Source organism: Acipenser ruthenus, chromosome 15 (genome assembly GCF_902713425.1).
Source record: "Acipenser ruthenus chromosome 15, fAciRut3.2 maternal haplotype, whole genome shotgun sequence".
In the NCBI taxonomy this organism is placed as follows: domain Eukaryota; kingdom Metazoa; phylum Chordata; class Actinopteri; order Acipenseriformes; family Acipenseridae; genus Acipenser; species Acipenser ruthenus.
The window spans coordinates 5,750,702-5,773,534 of record NC_081203.1 but is presented as its reverse complement, the minus strand read 5'-3'; the positions used below and the strand labels follow the sequence as shown (position 1 = coordinate 5,773,534).

General features: G+C 37.8%; 1 protein-coding gene across 30 annotated transcripts in view; it reads left to right on the top strand.

Annotated features, from left to right (window-relative positions):
* The window catches only part of LOC117962555 (formin-binding protein 1-like), a 103,847-nt gene that overhangs the window by 39,961 nt on the left and 41,053 nt on the right, over nucleotides 1–22,833 (top strand). For all 30 annotated transcript variants that reach the window (XM_058987005.1, XM_058987007.1, XM_058987008.1 and 27 more), the window contains exons 5-6: nucleotides 15,330–15,392; nucleotides 17,853–17,957. In XM_058987005.1, the coding sequence (XP_058842988.1) occupies nucleotides 15,330–15,392; nucleotides 17,853–17,957 (168 nt within the window). The remainder of the gene's footprint in view (nucleotides 1–15,329; nucleotides 15,393–17,852; nucleotides 17,958–22,833) is intronic.

Genomic DNA, 22,833 nt, shown 5'->3' with positions numbered 1-22,833 from the left:
TTAAAGCTTTGTTCCTTTTTAATAGGAAAATACATTACTTTACTGTTAAGAAAATGTGTCCTATTCTGGGCATTCTTGCCACCGTACAATGCAGAATGGAATGCATGGGATTTCTTTACTGTACAGTCATTTGTTTTCTTTAGCTGTTTTTGTGGTATACGGTAGTGCTTATATAATGGTCTTAAGATTTCATATAAAAAATACTTGACTCCTACACAAGCAACAAATAAAATGTGAAGAATTCTAATGAGTTAATAAAATAAAGATAAATCATTTTAGAATGTTCAGTACTGAACGTTTCTAAAATAAATGACGGACGCCGGATCAATTTCAATTGTTGGAATGCATTTCCACAAAAAACTTCTTTAGAACATCTATCTTCTTTTATATCGACCAAATTGAATAATCTAATCGTACGTTTTCATGTGAGTTTTATAAATGCAGTATTCACCACAGTAGCATTTCCTTGATCTCAAATTAAACGTAATACCCTTTGTCTTGAACCATGTGCAGCTTGTTAGTGCTAAAGCAGGAATAACACCAACCAGAAAGATTGTAGATATGTTGTGTCCTAACTGACCTTGTTCTAGATTCAATAACCATTAAGATTTAGTATATAGGCTCCCTATTGTATATGATGTTCTAAAAACATAGTGCTCAGAGCACTGTAGTGCGTTGAGAACAGTGAAGCGTTGCCCTTACTACTTCATCTCATATTTTAATCAGCAAGGAGGCAAATGTCATCTTCTATGAACCTGTATCATAGGTTTCTACAATTATAGAGTGCTGTCACATTGAGTGTTGGTGAAATCCAATGCTTTGAAATCATTTAACTGACAAGAATTCTATGACGGGCATTGGAGAGGTGGCAGTACAGTTGGGCTAGCACTTAAAACTGTTATGTTGTACAGTTTATCGGTCTCGTGTCCATCTGTCTTTCAGTCTCGGGTTTTCTACAAAGCCAGTTAAAGCGCTTATGCTTCTGAAAACTAATTCCCGAGTTAGCGGTACAGGCTAGCACAGCTGATATATATTTTTCTCATGATGTGCTGAGCTTCAGTCATGCTGCACTGTATCTTGTGTTTACTTGGCTGACTTCCAGTGTACTATTGAAACACCAGCGCTTGTAACCCTCTCTGGGAGCCAGCATTACGATACAAGCCTTCCTCCATTTCACAGATACTGGATCTCTGGGGTATAACAGTCCTCCTCTTAGTTCCAGTTCTAGATTAAACACGAACAACAAAATATACAAAGCGTATACACATCTGCGGTAGCAAATGAAGTAGGTCTGAGAGCAGTGGGCGGGAGCAATTAGGTACAGTCAGTGCAGCAGATAAGACAACAGATGCAGATAGCCATGCTTAAAAACCTGGAGCATATTGAACCCAGAAGCTGCCATCAGAAAGCCTTTGTGCAGTCGTATGGTAGTGTTTGTTTGCATCAGCCAGCTTTGATCTCATTTTTACATTGTGCTCCATGCTTGTGGTTGGCCTCCGAAGCAGTTTTTGTCTATTGCTTTCCTTTGTGTCTTTGGCACACTCAGTGGACTGGAAGTGTTATTTAAAAAGCCACTGGAGTTTTTCTAGCTTTTGCAAAGTGGGTGTGGTACATTTAAAAATGTAGGGGGTACTACAGAAAGTACAGAACGAGGGAAACTGTAGTTTCAACTGTCATGTTTTGAAAGAGAAATTTTTATGGGGATTTTAGACCTGAATAATGTTTTCCTGCTGTCAAGACTACACAGGCCATATTTTCAAAGCATTTACTCCAGTCTTTAATTAACTCCTTTTTATTTTTTAGGTAAAAGCGCAAGTTCATTTTACAAAACGTATATATTTCAAGTTCTCTTCAACACTATCAAGGTGTTTATTTCTTATTTTGTAATATTAACATCATTTTTGCTCTTTTCTATAAATATGAGTTAATTAAAGAAACTCTTTGAAAACATGGCCCCACATGCTATATTTAGAGAAGAATGAGTCGAGTCGTGTGGTCAGCTTGCTGGATAGAGAGGACAAGCAGGTGTGGTTTGACTTTGTTAGATCAGTAAAGCAACCTTTCAAAAGATGTTATTTCCTCATATGGAGAGTTATTGAAACCTTTTTTTATCTATGATCAGGAATCGATTTACTGTATGGGGTTGGTTAAGCAACTTCCACATCAAATCTAACATTTTAAGTGTCTGCCGCATTAATGTTTTAACATTCAAATGTATATAATGTTCACCGAATATGAATTATTTGTGAATTTATAAGGAAATCTTACACTGACTAGCCAAAATAACCTTAATAGCCCACAATGAGTGGCATCCTGGCACAGCCAGTGTATATAAGTTCAAATGTGTATATATTTGGAATATATTCAAAGTATTTTGAATTTTTAAACCTAAAAAATGTGGGTTCGTCCCAGCTCTATAATTAGGTACTAACAAACAATAAATGCATTTTCTGAATTGGAGAGTAAAACATTTTTAAAAAATACAGATGCAAAAATGCAGAACAACTGAAAAAACATACTGTAATAAAATACTCTGTGGTCCTCCACTTACAAGAAGGAAACCATAAAACTTGAGAGGATATTGCCTCTCACAGCACATCTGGTACAGCCACGCTGTCCTTCAAACTCCCTCCCTTCCCACATACTGCACAGTGTGAGGCCATTGCTGATACTGAGAACCTTTTCTTGGCTTTATGGAAGAAAATAATCCTCCTCATTGTCCTGTTTGATGTATCTCTGGCCTTTTCTTCTCTGTAGTCTGTTGTTTCCTCCTACAAACTCTGCTCCTTACAGTCTTTGCTCTGTTCCTGCTTATCCCTGAACCCTTGAGCCAGTGCGTATCCTGCATTAATATGCATGAAGTTGCTAATGAGGTGACACAGACCTGGGCGATTTGGTTCTTAGACTCATTCACTCAGCCGCATGTCTCAGGATAGCTGCATTGCAGGGATATCATTATGCATTTTCTGTTATTTTATTTTTGTTGAGATCCTCAGATAATTAATTAATTAATTAATTAATTAATTAATTAATTAATTAATTAATTAATTAATTAATTAATTAATCAATCAATCAGCCACTATACCAAATTGTCTAAAGGAATTCAAGAAACCAAAAAAAAAGAATTAAGCACTCTAAATTGAAAAATAAACCAAATTAATATTTAAAAAAATCACACAGTACATGAGTTGTTGATTTAAACTACCAGTACAGTTACACTGAAATGTTTGCTAGCTTCAGACTACATGCTAACCTTATATGGATTTCTGTTTTACCAAGAAGGATTAAGAGTGTTTATTGTGAAATGGTTGCTGCTGGAAAGGGTTCATGTCCCACACATTAGCGATGCAAACTGGAGAGGGCACAGTGTGTTGGTCCTAGATGCTAGCTGTGTTCTTCATTGTTGGACTTTAATAATGTATGGCGAATGCTGATTGCTGTAGGAGGGGAAGAATGCTGGTAAACTGGAGACTGAATGAAATGGCTCATATACAGTTCTTATAAATCCATGTAACTAGTTCCTGCAATGGGGATAGATAACCCTGACGGTGGGTGTATAGTGTAGTGGAGGCGCTCATACAGTACCTACAGCATCTGTTTGTCTTTTTTACACTTCATTTGCAGTTTTTTACAACAGGGACAGGTTAGGAGTTGAAGGACTTGTCTTTTTTATTAGTCGAGCTGTAGAACGGAGCTGGGTAATGGAATCTACTTTCCCATTTTAGACACCATTTCAATAAGCAACTAACAAAACGCAACACTTTAAAAAATGCTGGTAAAACTTATAGCTGTACATTGTATTTAGATTTCATTGTTTTAAAATCTGAATAACTCCAGTTTTGTACTTGCTTTGTTCTGAATTTTCTAGTTCTAAAGATAATGTTACAAATGGGCACATATTCACAACAAATGAATGTGAAGCACCAGAGGAAGACTAGCTAATCCACTGGAATTCAGATACAAAAAAACCCTCTCTCTATAACTAATTTCATCTGTAGTTCTTGTTTTAAACCACATATTATTGCTCCCAGCAATTGAAACCTTTAAATGAAAGCTGTAATTCAAAGTTCAACAGAAACAATAATGAGCACTGAGGGAACATGTAGTTAACAGTTGAGAATTCCCACACAGATGAAAAAGGCACCGTTTCCCCCATTGCTCTAATCTGTTGGAGCTCTAAAGGGAAGAGTGCCAGTGGAGTGGCGTTGGCATGGGAAGTGACTGTTCAGCATTCTTAGTGGTGGTGGTGTTACCTACAGGGTGCAAGTGACCCTTGTGATAGGACTAATATACCTGTCATGTAAAAGACATGCCTTTTTCTCAGTGCAACTCCGGATAATTAACAGCTTTTGTTTTGCGGTTCTTTGGCTGTGATTACAGTAACAGCGCAGAGAATTTCAGTTGTTGGATTTTAATGAATGCAGTATAGATTCCAAAATGAGATCCTGTGCGTGCGTGTGTACATACATAAGAAATAAAAAAAGTAAATGAACCAACATAAATGACCTACAATTTGTAGTTTTTAGAAGAAATACAATTAGATAATGTACAATACAGACAAATAAAGGAAAATACATGGATACAGGAAATCATTTTGAGTTGTGGTACTTAAAGAGTAAGTAGCGGGGTTCCAAAAAAAATCTAGCGTTATCCGTCCCCACGTGTTGCTACAAGGTGATTTAGAGGACAGATCTCAAACCCCAGTGCACTAGAGCAGACATTTTGAGAAGAGCTTTGAAACAGACTTTTAAAGTTCTAAGTGTAAAAAGTTGTCAGGATGTTAAAAATTACAGGTACGTTATTTAACGCTATATTTTTCAGAAACTCGCTACTTACTCTTTAAGAAAAGTACTGCAGCGAAGGAGGCTGTCCATTAAAGAGTAACATTAACTGGATATTGACTCTCTTATGACAGTTACAACTCAGAATAACTGCTGGGTCATAAACTGAGCAACAACAAAAAAAAAAACCCTGCTCGGTAATGCCAAATTAGGTCTATAAATATACTGAAGAGATCAAACTCCTGGAACCAACCTGTTAAGTCCTATTACAATCACAGCCAGAAGCTTCAAACGCGTCTTTAAAAAAGAGAGGCTTATCAAGTAACTAGTGAGTTGATTATTGTGTTTAGCCTGTTCATATTTATCCTGCATATTTATTCTCTTCAAATTTGATGCCTGTAATAAATCAGAAAGAAATCTGGCAGTACCATGTTATTATTCCTCCTAGATGCTTTACTGCGTTTTCCAATCACAGTCTGTTAAACTCCAGCCTCATCGCACCCTGGCTCATTGCAGTGTTAAACCTCGCTGTCAATAATTCCTTTGATAGTTCAGAAATGCAGGAATACTGCTGGAATACACCTTCGTTCTCATGCCTCGCTAGCCTAACAGTTTAATGAAGGTCCCCCTTTAGCAGTGCCTGCACTGAGAATCCATCAACTTTAAGTGCAAATTGACATCAAAGTCATTTTCTGGAGTGTCATAATGTCCGTCCTATGGGTTATATCAGAGAGCTGCTGTAAAAGTACTGGAAAAAGAGATTGCTATTCTGACTCTCCTGAGCTCTGCACTGCCATGTGCCTGCCTTTTGACTATAAAATATCTAACTGAAAACACATTGCACTGGCTGGGCATCAGCTGTAGCACCAGGATTCTGAATGGTGTCGTCTCTTGATTTAATCTGCCAATATTCCTTAATTGTTTTCAGAAGGACTTGTCATGGATATAGACTTGATTGAACCTTATTGCTCTGATCATTTGCACATCAAAAATGTGTGTCTAATTTAATTCGCTACAATAACAGCATTAGCGGTATAACAGCAAGGGTATGTTTACATAGTTTGAGCTGCTCTGTAAAAAAAAAAAAAAGAAAAGTGCTCTGATTTGGATTAATCATTTCTGCTTTGGAAACTAATATAATTGTTACAATGTAGTTTCATCTGTCTGAACAGACACATGCACGTCAGAGGTGCTGGAGAAAGGGCAATGGGTGCAATGAGGTGTAGATAAAGCTGAGCCGATTCCAGTAAGTATAGTGATAATGGCCATTTGTTTGTGCTCTGTTTCATTTGCACAGTGTACGGTTACTTTGCTTTGCTTCCAGTTGTCATGTTAAAATGGGTTGGTGACATCCCCCCAGTTAGATTTTTTTATTTTTTATTTTGAAATGACAGCATTTTTTTCTAGAAAACAACAGAATTATGATTCAGTGGTAGAGCCAGAAAAATGACTCAATGTGGCCAAAAAACCCAGCAAAAAATACCCACCTACCCCCATAAGCTAACTATGAAACAAGTAGAAGGTTACAAATGACTGTGTGTTGTGCATTTTATTTGGGCTTACAGGTTTATATGAGACACTTCTTCTCCAAGCTGGCTGTTTCACTGAAGAGTTTGCTTTTGGAGTAATATTTTCCAGTTTCATCCCTCTCGTGATCTCCATTTATAACTTATACTGCCATCCTTTTAGTTTGTTGCAGAAATTACTCTGAAATCTACATTTCTCTTTGTTTTTTCTTACCTTTCCTGGGATTTATTATTTCCATCTTCAAATAATCCTTTTTAGCTGCGCTGTCGTCAAGCACAACAGCAGTATTCCGCTCCTTTAGGAGAACATGACTGCATACGATGAGATGCCCGTTCTGACCAAATAACTCCACTGAAGACTTGCTTTGGTACCAGATTTTGCTGTAGTCAGATTGATTGTTTTAACACTTTCCACGCTTTATTTCACATTATTCCCATTGCTCAGTTCAAGTCTTCCCCTCCCTGCCTAAGATCTTGGGGATGCAAACAGTTTAATCCCTGAATCCTGACCCACTGCACTCTGTCCAGCTCAGAAATCACATCTTAATAAATAAATAAATAGGACTGCAATTACTGATACACAAATGGGCGCATGGAGTTAATGTACTTATTTGGTTTCATATATAAGCCCATGCACCTCTCTCAATACTGTATCAGCACCCCATGGATGAAAATCGGTGTAAATGCCAGACATGGGGACTATAAGTGTGCATTACTATACAACAACATGGTACGTTGTCACAGTAACATTGAACAAAGACCACATTAAAGCCTTCAGTATTGTATGCATTCACTGAGCTTCATGGTTTACCATATTGTATTTGTGTTTTACCATGCTTTCTCTATGGTACACAATAGTTATAAAAAAAGGGATTGTTTAAGCTACTGAGCCTGCTGAGTGGACGTCCTCACTGTGACCGAGCCTTGTATGTACAGTACAGCGTGTTTGATCTCCTCCACACATCATGCATTTAATCCTGCAACATATTAATAGCAGAAGAGACTATTTTAATGACATTTATATAGAGAGCTCTTATTTATGTTCAGACATCACTGGGTTCAAGTTTCAAGATTGAATGTACAATCTGACTTCTGACTTTGAAGATTGCCCTTCGTTTACTGTCACTTCTTGTTGACCGGACTCTAGCCATGGATGGTACGGCCTTTGGTTTCTTCAGAATTCGATTGCCCTTCAGAAAGTGGTTTCAAACCTCTTCAAAGCTGTGCCACAGATCAGCACTGAGAAGGTTAATAATTCACTAGGGGGCTACAGTAAGTGTCACAGCATGCCAGCATGATCATTCATTAGCTTTTAAGGACTTTTGTAGACCATAACTTGAATCCAGCTCTGTTAACAAGTGAAATAAATACGGTTGTTTTGGCTTAGCCCTAGCGGACTCTCATGATTACTAGATTCCCCCTCTCCCCCCTTCTAAAGGAGTAAGAGGAAAAGCATTTGCTGTAGATGATTTTTCTGGTGTAGTTCCAGCTGTGACTCATCTTGAGTATTAGGGGGGTCACACACTTAACTGGGAACCGACTCCTCTCTTATCCAGTGTATTTACAAAACATAATTTACCATGCTTGACCTTATCAACACAAAAGTGAGTCTCACTGAGTTTCCCATGATTCCCAGTCCCATCTGCCATGATGTAATTACTTTTGAGCTAGTACAATTACAAATTTTACTTCCAACACTGTCCCTTGAGTAGCTGCCCATTATTACACACTGTTTAACAATTTATGAAGCTTTTCAACTAAACAAAATCCTTTCATCTAAATTTGCTGGTTTCTGTGTCTCTTATTTTCTCATTCCAAATAAACACGTGATGCTTTGACCTGCCAAGGCTGTTAAAGATCACCTCCTCACATTTTGGAATTTGGATGTTTGATTATACAGTTATTTCACTCGTTAGGATGGCTTTAGACAGACTGGATTTGACTGGATCCCAGAATGAAGTGCTGTGGTTTAATCACTTCCTTGAGAGAGCGCACAGCACAGTATCCAGTCCAGGCCTCGTCAGACAGCAGCCACAGCTGTGACAGAGAGAACGCACTTACAGCTCCAGACAGAGGTCAGCATTTTACTGAGTAACAGGGAGAGGAAAACTGTTCACTGGAGGAAGAAGCCCTATTCTACTCTACTCTTAATATAGCCTCCCCTGTTGGCTTTGATTTAGAAGGGACTGGTTACACAGCAGCTGTCTCACAGTAACTATCCTTAGGATTCTAGGGCGGGGAAAGGATGTTTACTTATTCAGTTGGTTAGTTGGTTGGTTGGTTTTATTCCTGCAGCTTTTTGCAATAAATTATATCCTGATACAGCATGGAACATAATAAATACATTAATGAATATTGCAGGGGAAAAAATGGTTTATATGGATTTTTATGGATCAACTTTAGAAAGACTTCGCCACACAGCAGTGATTTACTGTTTGATTTCTGGAAGCAGGTTCCACAGACCACCTCATATTTAAAGTATACCGTATCTTACTGTTAAACGTACTGTCATAAATAGCTTTATGCTAGAATTACCTAGCAAATGAGAGTAGCTAAAACTAGAATTACCCAGAGCTTCATTAATTCAAGAGAAACTAACCGTGATAACTTACAGTATACATGGGTGCAGAATCAGTCTTCCACTCCACACTTCAGACAGGCTGCACATGGCTGGTAGTGTCATTCTGGGGATGTTATTTTTATTTTTTATTTTTTTGTACTGTACTACAAAATGCAAGCTGTGCAGAGGAAATAAACACTAGAACCAACGTGGTCGTGGTTAGCCTTCTTCGAGGAAATCTATAAAGAATTCATTGGTAAAGTCGTCATTACCGGTGAAGTATACACAGGCATTGTAATATACAGATATATTGAGCATCTTTAAAATTAATGTGTGATTAATTCATTTTATACCAAAATTATAATTCTTTAGGGTTTGGGCTGAATGTGCACTTCCCTTGTTTAAAGAACAAGTTGTTATTTTAATAGATTTTTGTTACATTTCTTTTGTATTCTATGGTGTTTGCAATCATTCACAGTAGCTCTTGGTCCTGTCGCTCCAACATTGAGTTATCATTTTTCAGAATAGCTTAACAATAACTAAAAGTATTTTTTTTCCCCAAATGGCGTTTTGTTTTTTTTTCATAGCATTTAACAGCCAACACTAATAGAGCTGATATTTTCAATATGAGTTGATTAGGTATCACGAGTAATAAATATTGATATAACCGCATTGCATACTGCAATCTTGCATAAATGTGGAGAATTGTCTTTCCATATTCGCATATAAAACGTCCTTGTTGGTTGCTGTCATGGTGAAATAATATTTTCTTTTCTGCACATTTCCATTTATCGTTTATTGTGATGATGTCATTTATTCCCCATCTGCCCATTGTGAAGCTCTTCTTTTTCCACTGGACCCTCCAGATTACTTAATGATTGCAGAGCAGCTTTGGAGTTTTTACTGACAAAAGCATTTAAAACGAAGTGTTTTGTTGGAGAGGCTCTTGTTTAAAGTCAGCTTTTGAAACCCAATATATTATTTTTATAGCGATCAGTAGAATCCGTTCAAAGTGTCTGTTAAACTCATCGCTTGACAAGTTCAGCATTGACCTACTTAGAATAGAATAGTTACTAATTGTTATTAATATGGTACCCAATATCACCTTGTACAAAAAATACATTAGTAACATACATTTACATACAAGCTGCCTTAATGGGGTACCCTCTATGTATCCTGTCAATTAGGAACTTCAGTGCAGCTACACTAGTATGATAATCAGACCTGGGGTCAATTACAGTTGTAATTGTGTAATTTGTAATTAATTACAATGTAATTGTAACTATAGTTGAACATTGGCACACCTGCGTACTTATACTGTACCATATAATTGATTGATACAGTTCAGTTAAGCATTTATTTGCCATTTGATCATTATTCTTGTATTGTCAACTACTTTTGGTGACCCCATTTGTTTGAAAATTAACGTGTTAATGCGTGTACTGTAGTTGTACACACAATTATCATTACAATATCATCGTAGCATATCTGTACCAGTATGCTGCCATATAAGGAACACGGTCATATTAGTTCTTAATCTATTGGGTTGTCATTGCTGACAGTGCTGTGGTCTGCCAGGGCTTCTTAATACACACATTTGTCTAAGAGAAACAGTGAGTGCAGGCAGTATACACTAAGCCATCGTCTCCCAGTAAATATTGTGAATTTCTTTCTGTTCGCTGGACTGCTACATATATAATCTACTACTTAGTTCACTTCCAAATCGCGTCTCAGAAGTGAACCGTTCAGTCTTGTGTATAGATGTCATCCCATGCATAAGTACAGCACAATTCTAAACTTACATAAAACAAGCATACCTTTTAATAAATCTACATACTGTATTTGAGATGTATAATTAGTTAATATGTCATGTGTAAGTTGTCTTTTTAGAGGTGTCACTTTGCAAAGTTTGAGCAGCTTTGAGTTTTTCATGCCATTTCTTATACAATGAGAGACATCCTATACACGAGGTATAAAATATTTCTTGAAATGAGGGATACTGTATAAAATCTATACAATGAAATAAAAACTTAGCAATGTAATACTGCAGCATAAGTCAAGTGTGAACTACAAAGGCAGATGACAGTTTGGGTGAAATGCCACCAGTTACTGCATTTATGTAGACTACAGAGCTTTGTTATTCGGACCAGGATGATCAAGACACAGCACTGATGATTCTGAGACTAACTTCTGTGAGAACCAGAATGGTCAGCATTATTTAAAGCAGGCTTTATAAAGCCATTAGGAAAGGTCTCCGCGGAGTGGGGAATGAAGAGACATGCACAGTGCATCATCAGCACTCTCAATGTTAATGAGTGATATCAATACTTAATGGAAGATATGTAATTCCTCACACACTTACAAAATGCAGTATTCAAAGGCTTTTGACATGCAGTAACTTGTTTACGTGTTGAGAGAATGTAATGTCCTTTTGCATGTGGGTAGAGGGTTTGGTAGTCTTTATAATTAGCAATATTGATGGTGCTAGTCCAAAGGACAGGGTCGTACACTAACACATTTAATTATCATTGTTGATCTGCTCAGTCCTGACTGAGTGAGGTTGGGTTAATGATTTCCACGCTCCGGATCACATTGTTAAGATGTCTCAGTTAGGACAGTGAAAACAAATCTATAACATGTCTTAGGCTGAGATCCTGGGATAATTTATCTGAAAAGCAAATGTTTCTTTTCTTTCTTTTACATGTACTTCATGAGTGTACAGTATTACATAAAAGGGTCATTTACTGGTTGTGTTTATTTCTTTAAAATTGATTTCCCAAGTATCTGTTTGGATTACAACAGGGTTCTGTGGGACAGCAGGATTCACACAGTGACATCATCATCCATGATAAGTATCCATACTGATTTCCTTGATCCCATAATACCCATAATATAGGGTTACCATATGGCTCCAGATTAACCGGACGCTTTGAGACAGACCGGGATTTCAAAATTCCCCCTAAATTGAAAGTAATTCACGTATAAATGAGCTCCACCTTTGCTGAGATTAATCCTGCTGTGGTGGAATTGCTTGGGCGCAGCAAACAATTCACACTGATCAGCTGCTTCTGATCAGATCTTAATGAACGAATAGCTAATTTATCGATAGAGCAACGAGATGATGATGCGATTGTATTTGCAGAATAATATGGGCGATTGAATTTTAACAAACAGAAAAAAATAGCGACTGGCTGCAATTCATTCTTAGTATAATACAATTATTTGACGCGCATGCGGGTATTTAAGCACCATTATTAATTGTAGCTAAGGATGGTTCATTTACACCTTCATTTATTTCAATTTAGGGGCAAGTTTGAAATCCCGTTCTGTCTCACAGCGTCCGGTTAATCTGGAGCCACATGGTAACCCTACATAATAAACAACAAATACCTGATTTTTATAAACTGCACAGCAACACTTTTGGAGCCGTTTCACCAATATAAAATATTTTTTTGTTTTGTATAATTTCAGCCTGCATAAGTACACACACAGTCCCGTTATAAGCCAGAATCTATTAGTGGTCTTCTTTTATTTCAGATTTCTATTGACCCTGATTACAGCTAATTCATAATGGCTAATTTTTTTTCTAGCCAGTTTGGGGAATTAGGTTGTGAAAGCGCTCGCTGGTGTTTGTTTTCTGTTATGATTGTGAGTTGCTAGGAGACAGACAGAGTTAATGCTTACTTACATGATGTGGTATATTGCCTGGATGCATCAAATATACAAACTTAAACACACCATGCAGAGGTTGTAATAAATAATTATGTTAACATAACCCGTGTAATACATCCTGCAACAATAATAAATTACAGAATACATTATTTTGGACACAGTAACCTCTTAATGTAGAACTGCAAAAGTAGTATTGGTATTTTACAGTACTTCTGCAAAGTTGTTTGAAAGAGTATTTAATCTCAACTGTTTGCAATGGATCAAAATACTATAAAGGATGAAAAATTTTGAAAAAATGTGAAAATCAATGCAGTACTGTAGGTCTCCGGTTAAATGTTTTTTAAAATATTACCTTCAGGGGTTTTATTGTTGTCTATGTCTAAACCTTGGTATAGCGTTTAGTATTTTTTTACATGAGAAGATTTCTTAAAAGAGTTAGATTACATACTGTACTATACATCATGGTGAAGCTGTTTTATTCAGGTTTATGAGAAAGGGATCTGTAAAAGCCATTGCCTTTGGAGCCAACCTGTTTTGTGGTCGGGCACGCTGGCAGCTGTGGATATGGCAGCCTGGCGAGAGAGCAGAGAGTGATGTAACATTATGACTGAGCCCTGCGGAAACCAGCCTGCTGTGTCTGGGTAGGGGAGTCCCAGGCCTGCCAGCAAGTCTCTCTACTCTGATGATTCCGTGGCCCCCTTAATGAAAAGCAGACAAGTGTTATCATGAGAGTACTGTATTTAACCTTTACCCATAGGCTGTAGTGCCACCACTTATTATCTGCCTGCACCGCACATAGTGCATAATGGCAAATTCAACAGAATGATTTATTCTGAATACCTGACTACAATGCAGTTACTTCAAAGTGTCTGATTTCTATGTGAAAAGGCATCAAATGTGCGTTAATAGTGTGTGGACTACATCTATCCTGCAGTCGTTGTCAAATCCATGGCTAAAAGGTGTTGGATATTTGCCTAGCCCTAAAAAGCCTCTATGACTCACTATGTGGAACAGAAGGCAGATTATTGTACAAACGCATCCCTGCAGGCTGCAATAACTCTTGCATTATGCTGGTTTGGATTCAGCAATGGGGGGATGTAAGTGTCTTGTGCAGCGCAGATTTCTCCAAAGGCTAATGTTGATACAAGCTTGCAGTCTTTTTGTTGGGAAGTGTGGTATTCTGCATTTTATTGAGATTTTCTCATTGATAACACATACAGGAGTTGCTATGTCTCCAGTTCCTCCAGTTCCATTCTGCAGAATGGTTTCTCATGAAACGTCAGTAAGTTGTGCCAGCCATGCTTCTGCTATCCCCCCACTATTAAGGTCTGTAGGATCTGTTGTGTTACAGCTTTTTTTTATAATACAGCATATATGTCAGAGTTCTCTGAAACACATTAGTCATGGGAACAGCAGTCCGTTTGTAAAAGTGTGTGCTACTTATTATAGGTGTGTTCACTGAATTGAATTGAATACATCACTCTTATACAGCACAGGGGAATCCCCCTGTATTGCATCCCCACTTTAGGGGACATTCCAGGATAACCCATGAAAGGTGGTTGATGCAATCCAGGGTAATTCCCTAGTGCTGTAAAACTTTTATTTTTTTCCAGCTGTGACTTAACCCAGTGGGGTATAGATTGGTCAAATCAAACCCTTAACTGCAGTGGAACATTTTATATTGGTAAAGCATATCTATTCCATAAAGCAGGATTCGCACTCCAGTTACACAGGGTTGAAAAACCTTTCCGCTATGCCCTAAATTTAAGTTTTATATTAAATTCTACCATAGTCAGTCCCTAGACACTGGGTAGTATTTACCATAAAGGGATGAGTTAAGTGTGATAAGTTAATTGCTTAGGACACTCCATTACCTTAAAAAAATAATCTCGCTGAAGTTGAGTCGGGCTGTGATATTACACATCAGCAGTGCATGCAAAGGGGAAGGATGAGAGTTCTTCCTTCAACACATATATGTTATTAGAATTTTCTTCAGTATAGAGGACAGTATTTTATAAAGGTATTATGTATTATTTAAAGTCCAGATAACTAACTTCAATGAATAAATGCTGCATTGGTTTATGAACTGTGTTATTTTTATGTCATAAGAGATCTCCTGCAGATTGTTTGATGGTTGATTTCTCATATATGAATGGTAATATCAAGTTAATATATACTGTAAAGCTGACCCTGTCTCTTATGGTGAGCAACGATACCATAAGAACCAGGGTAAACTGGACATACCAACTTACTATAAATCATGTTTTATTAAAAAAAGAACATGATACATAGTTAATACCATTTTCCATGTCTTGAGCATTTTTGTCAGCTGGTAATCTTCTGTGCACAAGACGACCATTATGGCAAAATAGGATTTTGGTATTATTGTATACTGTAGTGCATACTCCTTTATAAAATGGCTAGTATATACAATAGGAACAGCTTTTTGCCTGTCATTTCATTTTGCAGATGTAAACTACCCCATGCAGGTTTTTAAAGTCCTATGATCCACAGGAGTGCTCGTACCTTATGCTAGCTTCACACTTGTTAGAGGCACATACACATCTGTCTCTCATTGAGATTCTTCTCTAAAGTGAACTCATGTGTTTTTTATCAGGAAAAATAACAATTTCATGTGTGCTTCAGCAATCTGATGAATTCTACTGCAGGAAAAAGGACAGAGTTGAGGGGAAGTTTATCAGTGTTAAGGAGATCGAGCGGCTTTTGACTCCTGAGGTAAGATTGCCACCGCAGTGTGTGCTAACAACGTGCTTTGTGTTTTTGTTCCAGCATTTCAACGATGGTCGCAAGGCGCAGCAACACATCGAGAACTCGTGGAAACAGCTAGAACAGGTAAGCGTCTTTGCTTGTGGAGTACAAATGACATTGACAGCAGGTTTTCAATTGGCTTTAGAAGATGTTTGTTTCCATGAGGCTTGAAGCAAACGTGAAAAGATTAGCCGCTTGTAACCTGAATTATTCAAAAGAACAAAAAATGTGTAGATCTTCACAAAAACATTCAAATGCAACTGAAAAAATATGTTAAATTATGCATAGTAATTTAATATACTGTATGCTGCATAACTGAATTTTTATTAAGAAGCAAGATTTTTTAAGTAGATTCTGCTATTTCTCATCACAAAACAAACACAAATGGCTTTAGCCTAGCAGTGTGCAAGGAAAGCATGTGTTACTAAGCAACTAGTTACCTGATGTGTGAGACTCTGAATACTGTAGGTCACCTGAGCTTGCAGATTGAATTTTGGGGTTGAAATTGTTAGGGTGCACTTTTCACAGCAAGCTTCTCCTTTGTCTTCCTAGCCCAGCATCCTAAATGTTAAAAGCTTTTTGCCTGATCGCTTATCCATTGGCGGTCCAGAATTTCCACTTCAAACCCTTATGAATATGTCATAAATAACTAGCCGGTGAAGCCTGTGCTACAGAGTTCTGATACCAAAGTAGTTCTTCCTGGAGGGATTCTTTCAGCTCCAGACTCTCTGATACCAGGACTTTCATTTCTTTGGCTTTCAAAATCAAGGCGACTGTTCAAAAGCCAGAACACTTTTAAACAGCCAAATGTCAAGACACTGATCCATTTGTGGTGAAACTTTGTAAGGACATTGTTTAGCATACAGGGTGTATATCCGTAATGCCTGGGATATAGTGGAGGCATCTTCTGATCTGTCACACTTACATGTTTACATACATACTTGTTATCTATCGCCATTGCATATGTATTCTACTGTTTATCAATAAGGTGCGTAGATCTGAAAGTTTAAGGGCAAATTGGGGTAAAAAAAAAAGACTCATGAACAAATGTTACAAATCAGACCCTGTTTGTGATCTTGGTTACATAATGAGAAATAACACGTCTAAATAAGGTACTTTGATGAAATGATATTAAAAAACAAACAAACATCAAATTCGGGTAAAAACTACATCAAAATTGTTTATGTGTTAAGTTATGATACTAGAAAACATGCATTGGTTGTTTGTGATTGGCCTTGTCCCGAGGCACACAGTTTAAATGCTGGTATAGTGTGGTTGTTAGCTTCACACCTATGCTGTTCTGTGCTGGAAATGTGTCAAGGACAGGCGTGGGCGAGGTTAGTCTGCATGCCCATGGCACTGCCTCACTGCCCTGCCAGACGGAGCGCCTTGGCATTTGCCCCTTTGCCAACACGGAAGGGAATGATAAAACAAAAAACAAAGAATAAATTAAACTAAACAAATTCGACTTCATGAATTTAAGGCGGTATTGTTATGCCAGACCCTCCTCAGTGGATGAACATGAATATAATATTTTAGATATCTCCAATTCTTCAAATGGCTGTTGCCTTTGAAGTGTTTAACAGCCAAAGGTGCTGTTAAACATCACGGTTTCAAAAGACAAATAACTCTGTGGGGGAGGGGGGGAGGGTGCAGATGCTTACATGTGTAGGAGTCCTGGTTGGTGAACCTTTAAGCTGTTCAGAATGGTTTGCTTGTTAAAATGTTCACTCTTGATAGAATAAGTTCTATTCAGAATGTTGACTAAGAACCTTGGGAAAGCAACATTCAAAAGGAAATATATAAAGAAAGACACACAGATTGATTCTTATGTGTGACATATTATCTGTTCTCCAGCTGCGGCCACAGAAGGCGTCCAAGCTGTTACTGTCGCAGGAAGAGATCCAGGCATACCGAACTGTATATTCTATATGTGTGGGATTGAATATCAGAATTGATATTTAACACATCATTTTTTATGTTTGTGTGCCAAACTGTGGGTGAAAAATCAGCAAAAACTGAATTATGTCTTATAAACCTGCCCATACTGCAGAAATGCAAGATAATAAATGTAAGTGTATGTAAGGATTTCATGCATACCTTGCACAAACAATGTGCTTGGCTGGTTTGCAAGATTTGACTGGAAGAGTTACACAAGTTTGGTGCCAGACAATCGTAAAACCCTTCCATACCCTTTGATCATACTTGCATACTTCTTGAACTTTTGGGGGGAAAGATGAGTGCAACTGAAAATAAAAGGATTGCCTATGATGCATAAAGATAACCCCAAGCCAATATTTACAAGTTACAGAAACTTGCAACATTCTCATAACTTCACAATGACTTTACAGTTTGCATTTTTCAGTTATGCAGTTATTACAATACGCTGCAACCTCCATAACTATATATTGATCGAATGAACACATACAGTGCTCGCTTTCCCAAGACAGGTCACATCAATTTTAAGTGCATTAAGTTACAAGAATGATCTGATTTTCCTTTTTAAAACCTTTATGGTGTTCTTCTTTTGCTGTTGCTCCACAGAGTAAAAGAAGGTTTGAGCGAGACTGCAAGGAAGCAGAAAGGGCACAGCAGTATTTTGAGAGAATGGATGCTGACATCAATGTAACAAAGGCCGATGTGGAAAAGGTGAGTCATATTCAATTCCACTAATGCTGCTTTACAATACAACACACGCCAGTCCAGTACAAAGCTTTCCATTCCTGTTACCCCAAGGATGAACAGGAAGTTGTATTGTAAAAGTTTTTCAGATTCTTTTGCTTTTAAATTATTATTATTATTATTATTATTTATTTCTTAGCAGACGCCCTTATCCAGGGCGACTTACAATTGTTACAAGATATCACATTATTATTATTTTTTTACATACAATTACATTATTTTTACATACAATTACCCATTTATACAGTTGGGTTTTTACTGGAGCAATATAGGTAAAGTACCTTGCTCAAGGGTGCAGCAGCAGTGTCCCCCAGCTGGGATTGAACCCACGACCCTCCGGTCAAGAGTCCAGAGCCCTAACCACTACTCTACACTCTACTCTACATTATTTTATAACGCAAATGGAAAAAACAATTAAGTTGAATAATTACAAACATGCAGAACTATATTTGTTCTACAGTATAAACGGTGATAGTGTGTTGACCTAGTTGGTGCAGTAATCTATTGTAAGAAATGTGAAACTGATAAACAATATTAGTAATGTCAAATATAGGTTTATTGGTATAGCTCAGAATAGAATAATTTGAGGAGAACTGCTCCCCAGGAAATACATTCACCCCAGTTTTGTAGATTCCAAAACACACCCTGCCACAAACTGTGTTCAGAACGCCATTGTCAACGATCACAGTGCTGCTCCAATGATTAACAATTTGAACATCTTATTTTACCATCGCCCTTCCTCCATGTTCCTCTCATCGACTTTGGGTTATTTCATTGTTGCTCTTAAATGTTTGTGAATTGTGCATTTAGATTTGCTGGAAGGGACTTAATCCACTATTTTAAGGTGTTATTGCTGGTTTTCAGCAACATAACAAAAAAAGTGAGAATCTCGTTTAAATTGTGAAGCGTTAATAAAAACCTAAAACACCAATGCAAAATACTGCCAACAGCCATGACCTCTCATCAATGCCGCCTTTTTAAAATAGCCTTAACTGTTGACGTCTGGCGCCACCGTGCTATGCTGTAGAAGATATTTATAGAAGGGGGTCATAAGGTCAATTGCAGGCCAGTATTGATCCAGGCTGGGCATCGGTCTGAAATGAGGGAGCAGCTAGATACGCTTTGGAGGCTGCTTAACTGGAAAGGCCAGAGGGACCCGCAATAATTGCTGCTTGGTTTCTAGGGGTTGGATTCAATCAAAAATAAACAGCTTTATTGCACACAGTATTTACCATCCTCTACAATGATGCTCTTCCGGTTAACTTTGTTGTCTTTAAAGGATTTCTGTGATTCCGTATCATCAGTATGGCTAGGTATTCCCTCACCTACCCTCTGCCTCCAGTTCATTTCCAACTCTCCTCTGGATCTGGTTTCTACAATTAAAGTATTATCTAGGGTTAACTGTCACCTCCTTTTAATATTTTAAGGACTTCAATCAAGTCCCCCCTGTTCTAGGGCTAGATACTGAATAGATGTTTTTGTTGCCCCACTATCTGGAAGTATGAATAAATGGTGTCTTTGAAGAGGGTTGCAACAGAGGTTCATTTAAGCTGCACTGTATTTTTTGATTGAATTAACCTCTTAAGCTGCCTGTTAGCTCGAGCCCATTGCCAACCCCTCCTCGGTTAGATTTTGATTTTAATTTCGCTTGCACTTGTGCAGAGTGACTCAGCCCAAAGTTAATCAGATTCTACTATACGGCACTGGGGGGGGGGGGGGCAGTGGAAGAAACAGCCAGTGCATGTTGATGTAATTAACTGATGCGGGTACGGCATGTGAGAGTAATCCCAATGGCTCAATTATATCTGAAATCTCTCCCATGACACTCTTCAAAATAAGATGGCCCGCATAACTCTTTCTTTATTGGCACGGTGGCAGCAGATGCTGAATTAATAAGCAGCACAGTTGATTATGTGTAGCGTGTCTGAAAGTATTTGTTTAGATTAAGTATAATGGTACTCCCTGAGTTTCCGGTTGCTGTTGATTTCCTGTGCTGCAGGGGTTAAAGGGCAGCTTGGTATGGGTGGGCCTTTATTGTTTTAAAAAGTCACCAGCATGTGAAATGACAAGTAAATCCTTCACCTCAAAATTATTTTATAATTAAGATGGGCTTCTAATACCTACATGGGCTAACTACATTCTCTCCTACAGGTAACATTGGATTTAGATGTGTCAATGTAGGTGTGATTTTCAAAACCTGTAGTCACTAACGTGCTCATTGATGAGGCAGAATGTCAATTAGGATGGTATTGAGCAGACAGGGCTCTGAATCACCTACATTTAGTTGTTTAGGCGTTTATAAAGGTCATTTGCATTTCAGAAATAATAAAAAATAAATGAATAGCTGCAAACCTCAATACAACTGGAGCGTCTGCCTCTCTGGTTTAGGAGAAAATAAAAAACAACAGAAAAAAACATTTTTCATCTGAGGAAGTAGAAATACTTGTTGATGCAGTTCTTCATTGATATAAAACCTTCCCACAAGGCAAAGGATCAACAGATCCCGGGACCATACAAAAAAGAGGATGGGGTAACGTGTTGAATCGCTGCAATTGTATAAAATTATTATTTTGTTTTTTTGTGACAATCTATATTTATTTTTCATTTTGGCATAAAATATCCTCCATACTTTGAAAGCCCCCCATAGAATCTTAACTGCCACAGGAACAGCAAAGCTGTGCTTTGTGGAGTTCTCCTCCAAATCCTCTGATAACTCCTCACATAAATCAAATATTTCTTGTGTATCTAGTCGAAAACGACTAATGATCTGATCATCTGTTGTGTCCAGTAAAAAGATACGGGGCCTGTATAATCTACCAACCACTTCAAAAAAAACACCTGCCATTCTTGCTTTTAAAAGGGTAGTGAATTGTCTATCGTTTAAACGATAGCCACTAAAGTTACACCAAGTAGAAGCAGGTGTAACTTGGAAAGTCCTGAAAGCCTAATAATAGACGTGTAAATGCGATGGAAATCGCACGTAGGGGTATGCCAGCTAATTTAAGTAGCCGTGAATAACTTAAAATGGACGGACGACTAAACCCCTAGAAACAGCTACATTTACACGTTTGAAAATCTCATATACACAAGTCACCCATCTAAACGACTAAAAAGGCTTATGTATGCTTAAACCCCTTAGTCACGAATGGAAATAGGGCCCGTAGTGTTGTGCTAGGAAGAAATGAGGTTCAGCGCAGTGAAAATAAAGTACAGCAAAACCGTTAGGCACATATGAACATGCTAGTGAGAAAAACGCGTTGGATACCGCACCTTAGCAACAGTGCATATCAACAGTACCACCTTAAATCCAAACAGCTGTTGCCATAGTGTATCAATATGAGTTTCTCCTGTTTAAATAATTAAAGCACGTTTAATGAACAGTTAAATAACAAATGGGCTGCTAACTGGAGCCTAGAAAATAAGGGATACTCCATTTCTAATTACGAACCACGGATACAAACCAAAAACCGGACAGTGCTTCCTTGTAGCACAATATGTGTATTGTCGCAGGGCACACTGTCGTTGTCTGTAGCCTGCTGTCGAGAAATAATCAGCGGAAGATTGTGACTGGCCAGCTAATCTCTATACACTGCGGAGCTCTAACAGTGTTGCTGGTTTTGCACAGAAACACTGGAGTCTTTAAACGGCAGGAATCAATACCAGTCAGTCCTAATCGGAGCACAGATGTATAATACACATTTGCACTGTCTGGTGATGGTAGAGTAGGGGCAAGATCCTGTGACAATCGCTTGACCTCTTCAAATGATTAACTGCTGTTTCTGTAGTGGAATTCGTTGCCTGAACATTCTAAAAATATACACTGTACTGGTATGTGGTTACAGCTGGACTTGTATTGTATCACAGTGCTTTAAGCACTAATTAAGCAGCCAGAAAATTTACTTTGCAAGCCAGCTGAGCCAAAGGCCTTGAGATGGGGTGTTTACACTTAAAGAGAAACTATATCTTCAGAATATTCAATTTCTTACTGTTTAATATCCTGTTCTATTAATCTTAACCTGCCATGCACTCCCATTCACTTTGTGCGCTAGATCTCAAGGGTGAAGGAAGCACATGTTGTATGTCTATATTTTCATTATCAAAATGATATCTGGAACTACACTAAAGAAAGCTCTGAGTTTGCACGTCTTGCTTTCAGGTAGCCTGCTACACTGTTATAAGTCATTTCACCTCAGCAATGACTTGGGAGTCAAAGCATTGTCTTTAGAAATAGTGAGTATTTCTCGATTCAGCACTATTGAGTGTTTAATAGTTATGGATAGTCAATGCCCATCCCTGTCACTGGCTGTAGAAGCATGGCAGTCATTAGAGGATGCAGCTGATTGGTTAACGACAGAAAAGAAAGCATTGGATTTCACAAGGGTAACAGCTAGATTTGTAAAATTACAAAGGAGAGTCTTTACTCATTAGTAAAAATGACCTCTTTTGATCTCATGGTTATAAACGTTTAGGCCTGGAGGTAATTTATTCTCTCCAACAATGATCTTTTTCTTCTGTATTTTAAAGGCAAAAGTGCTGAGCTACACACAGGCACTACACAAATGGTTTATAATTATACCTAGATATATTATAATAACATTTATACTGAGAGCTTTATTTAATCTACTGATAGTATGGTACAAGATATCACAAATGAAAAAACTGCACATGTGTGATTTACATAACAAATGGAAGTGTGTACTCCCGTGTGATAGTCCTGTTTACAAGGTAACTTTAGCTGCAAGCTTCCTTACCCTTGAAGCAATAGGATTTGCTTAGTAACATCTTCAAAATGTGTTAAAGCTTAAAGGAAGCAAACTCGCTAACTGCTCTAGGTCTGATATAC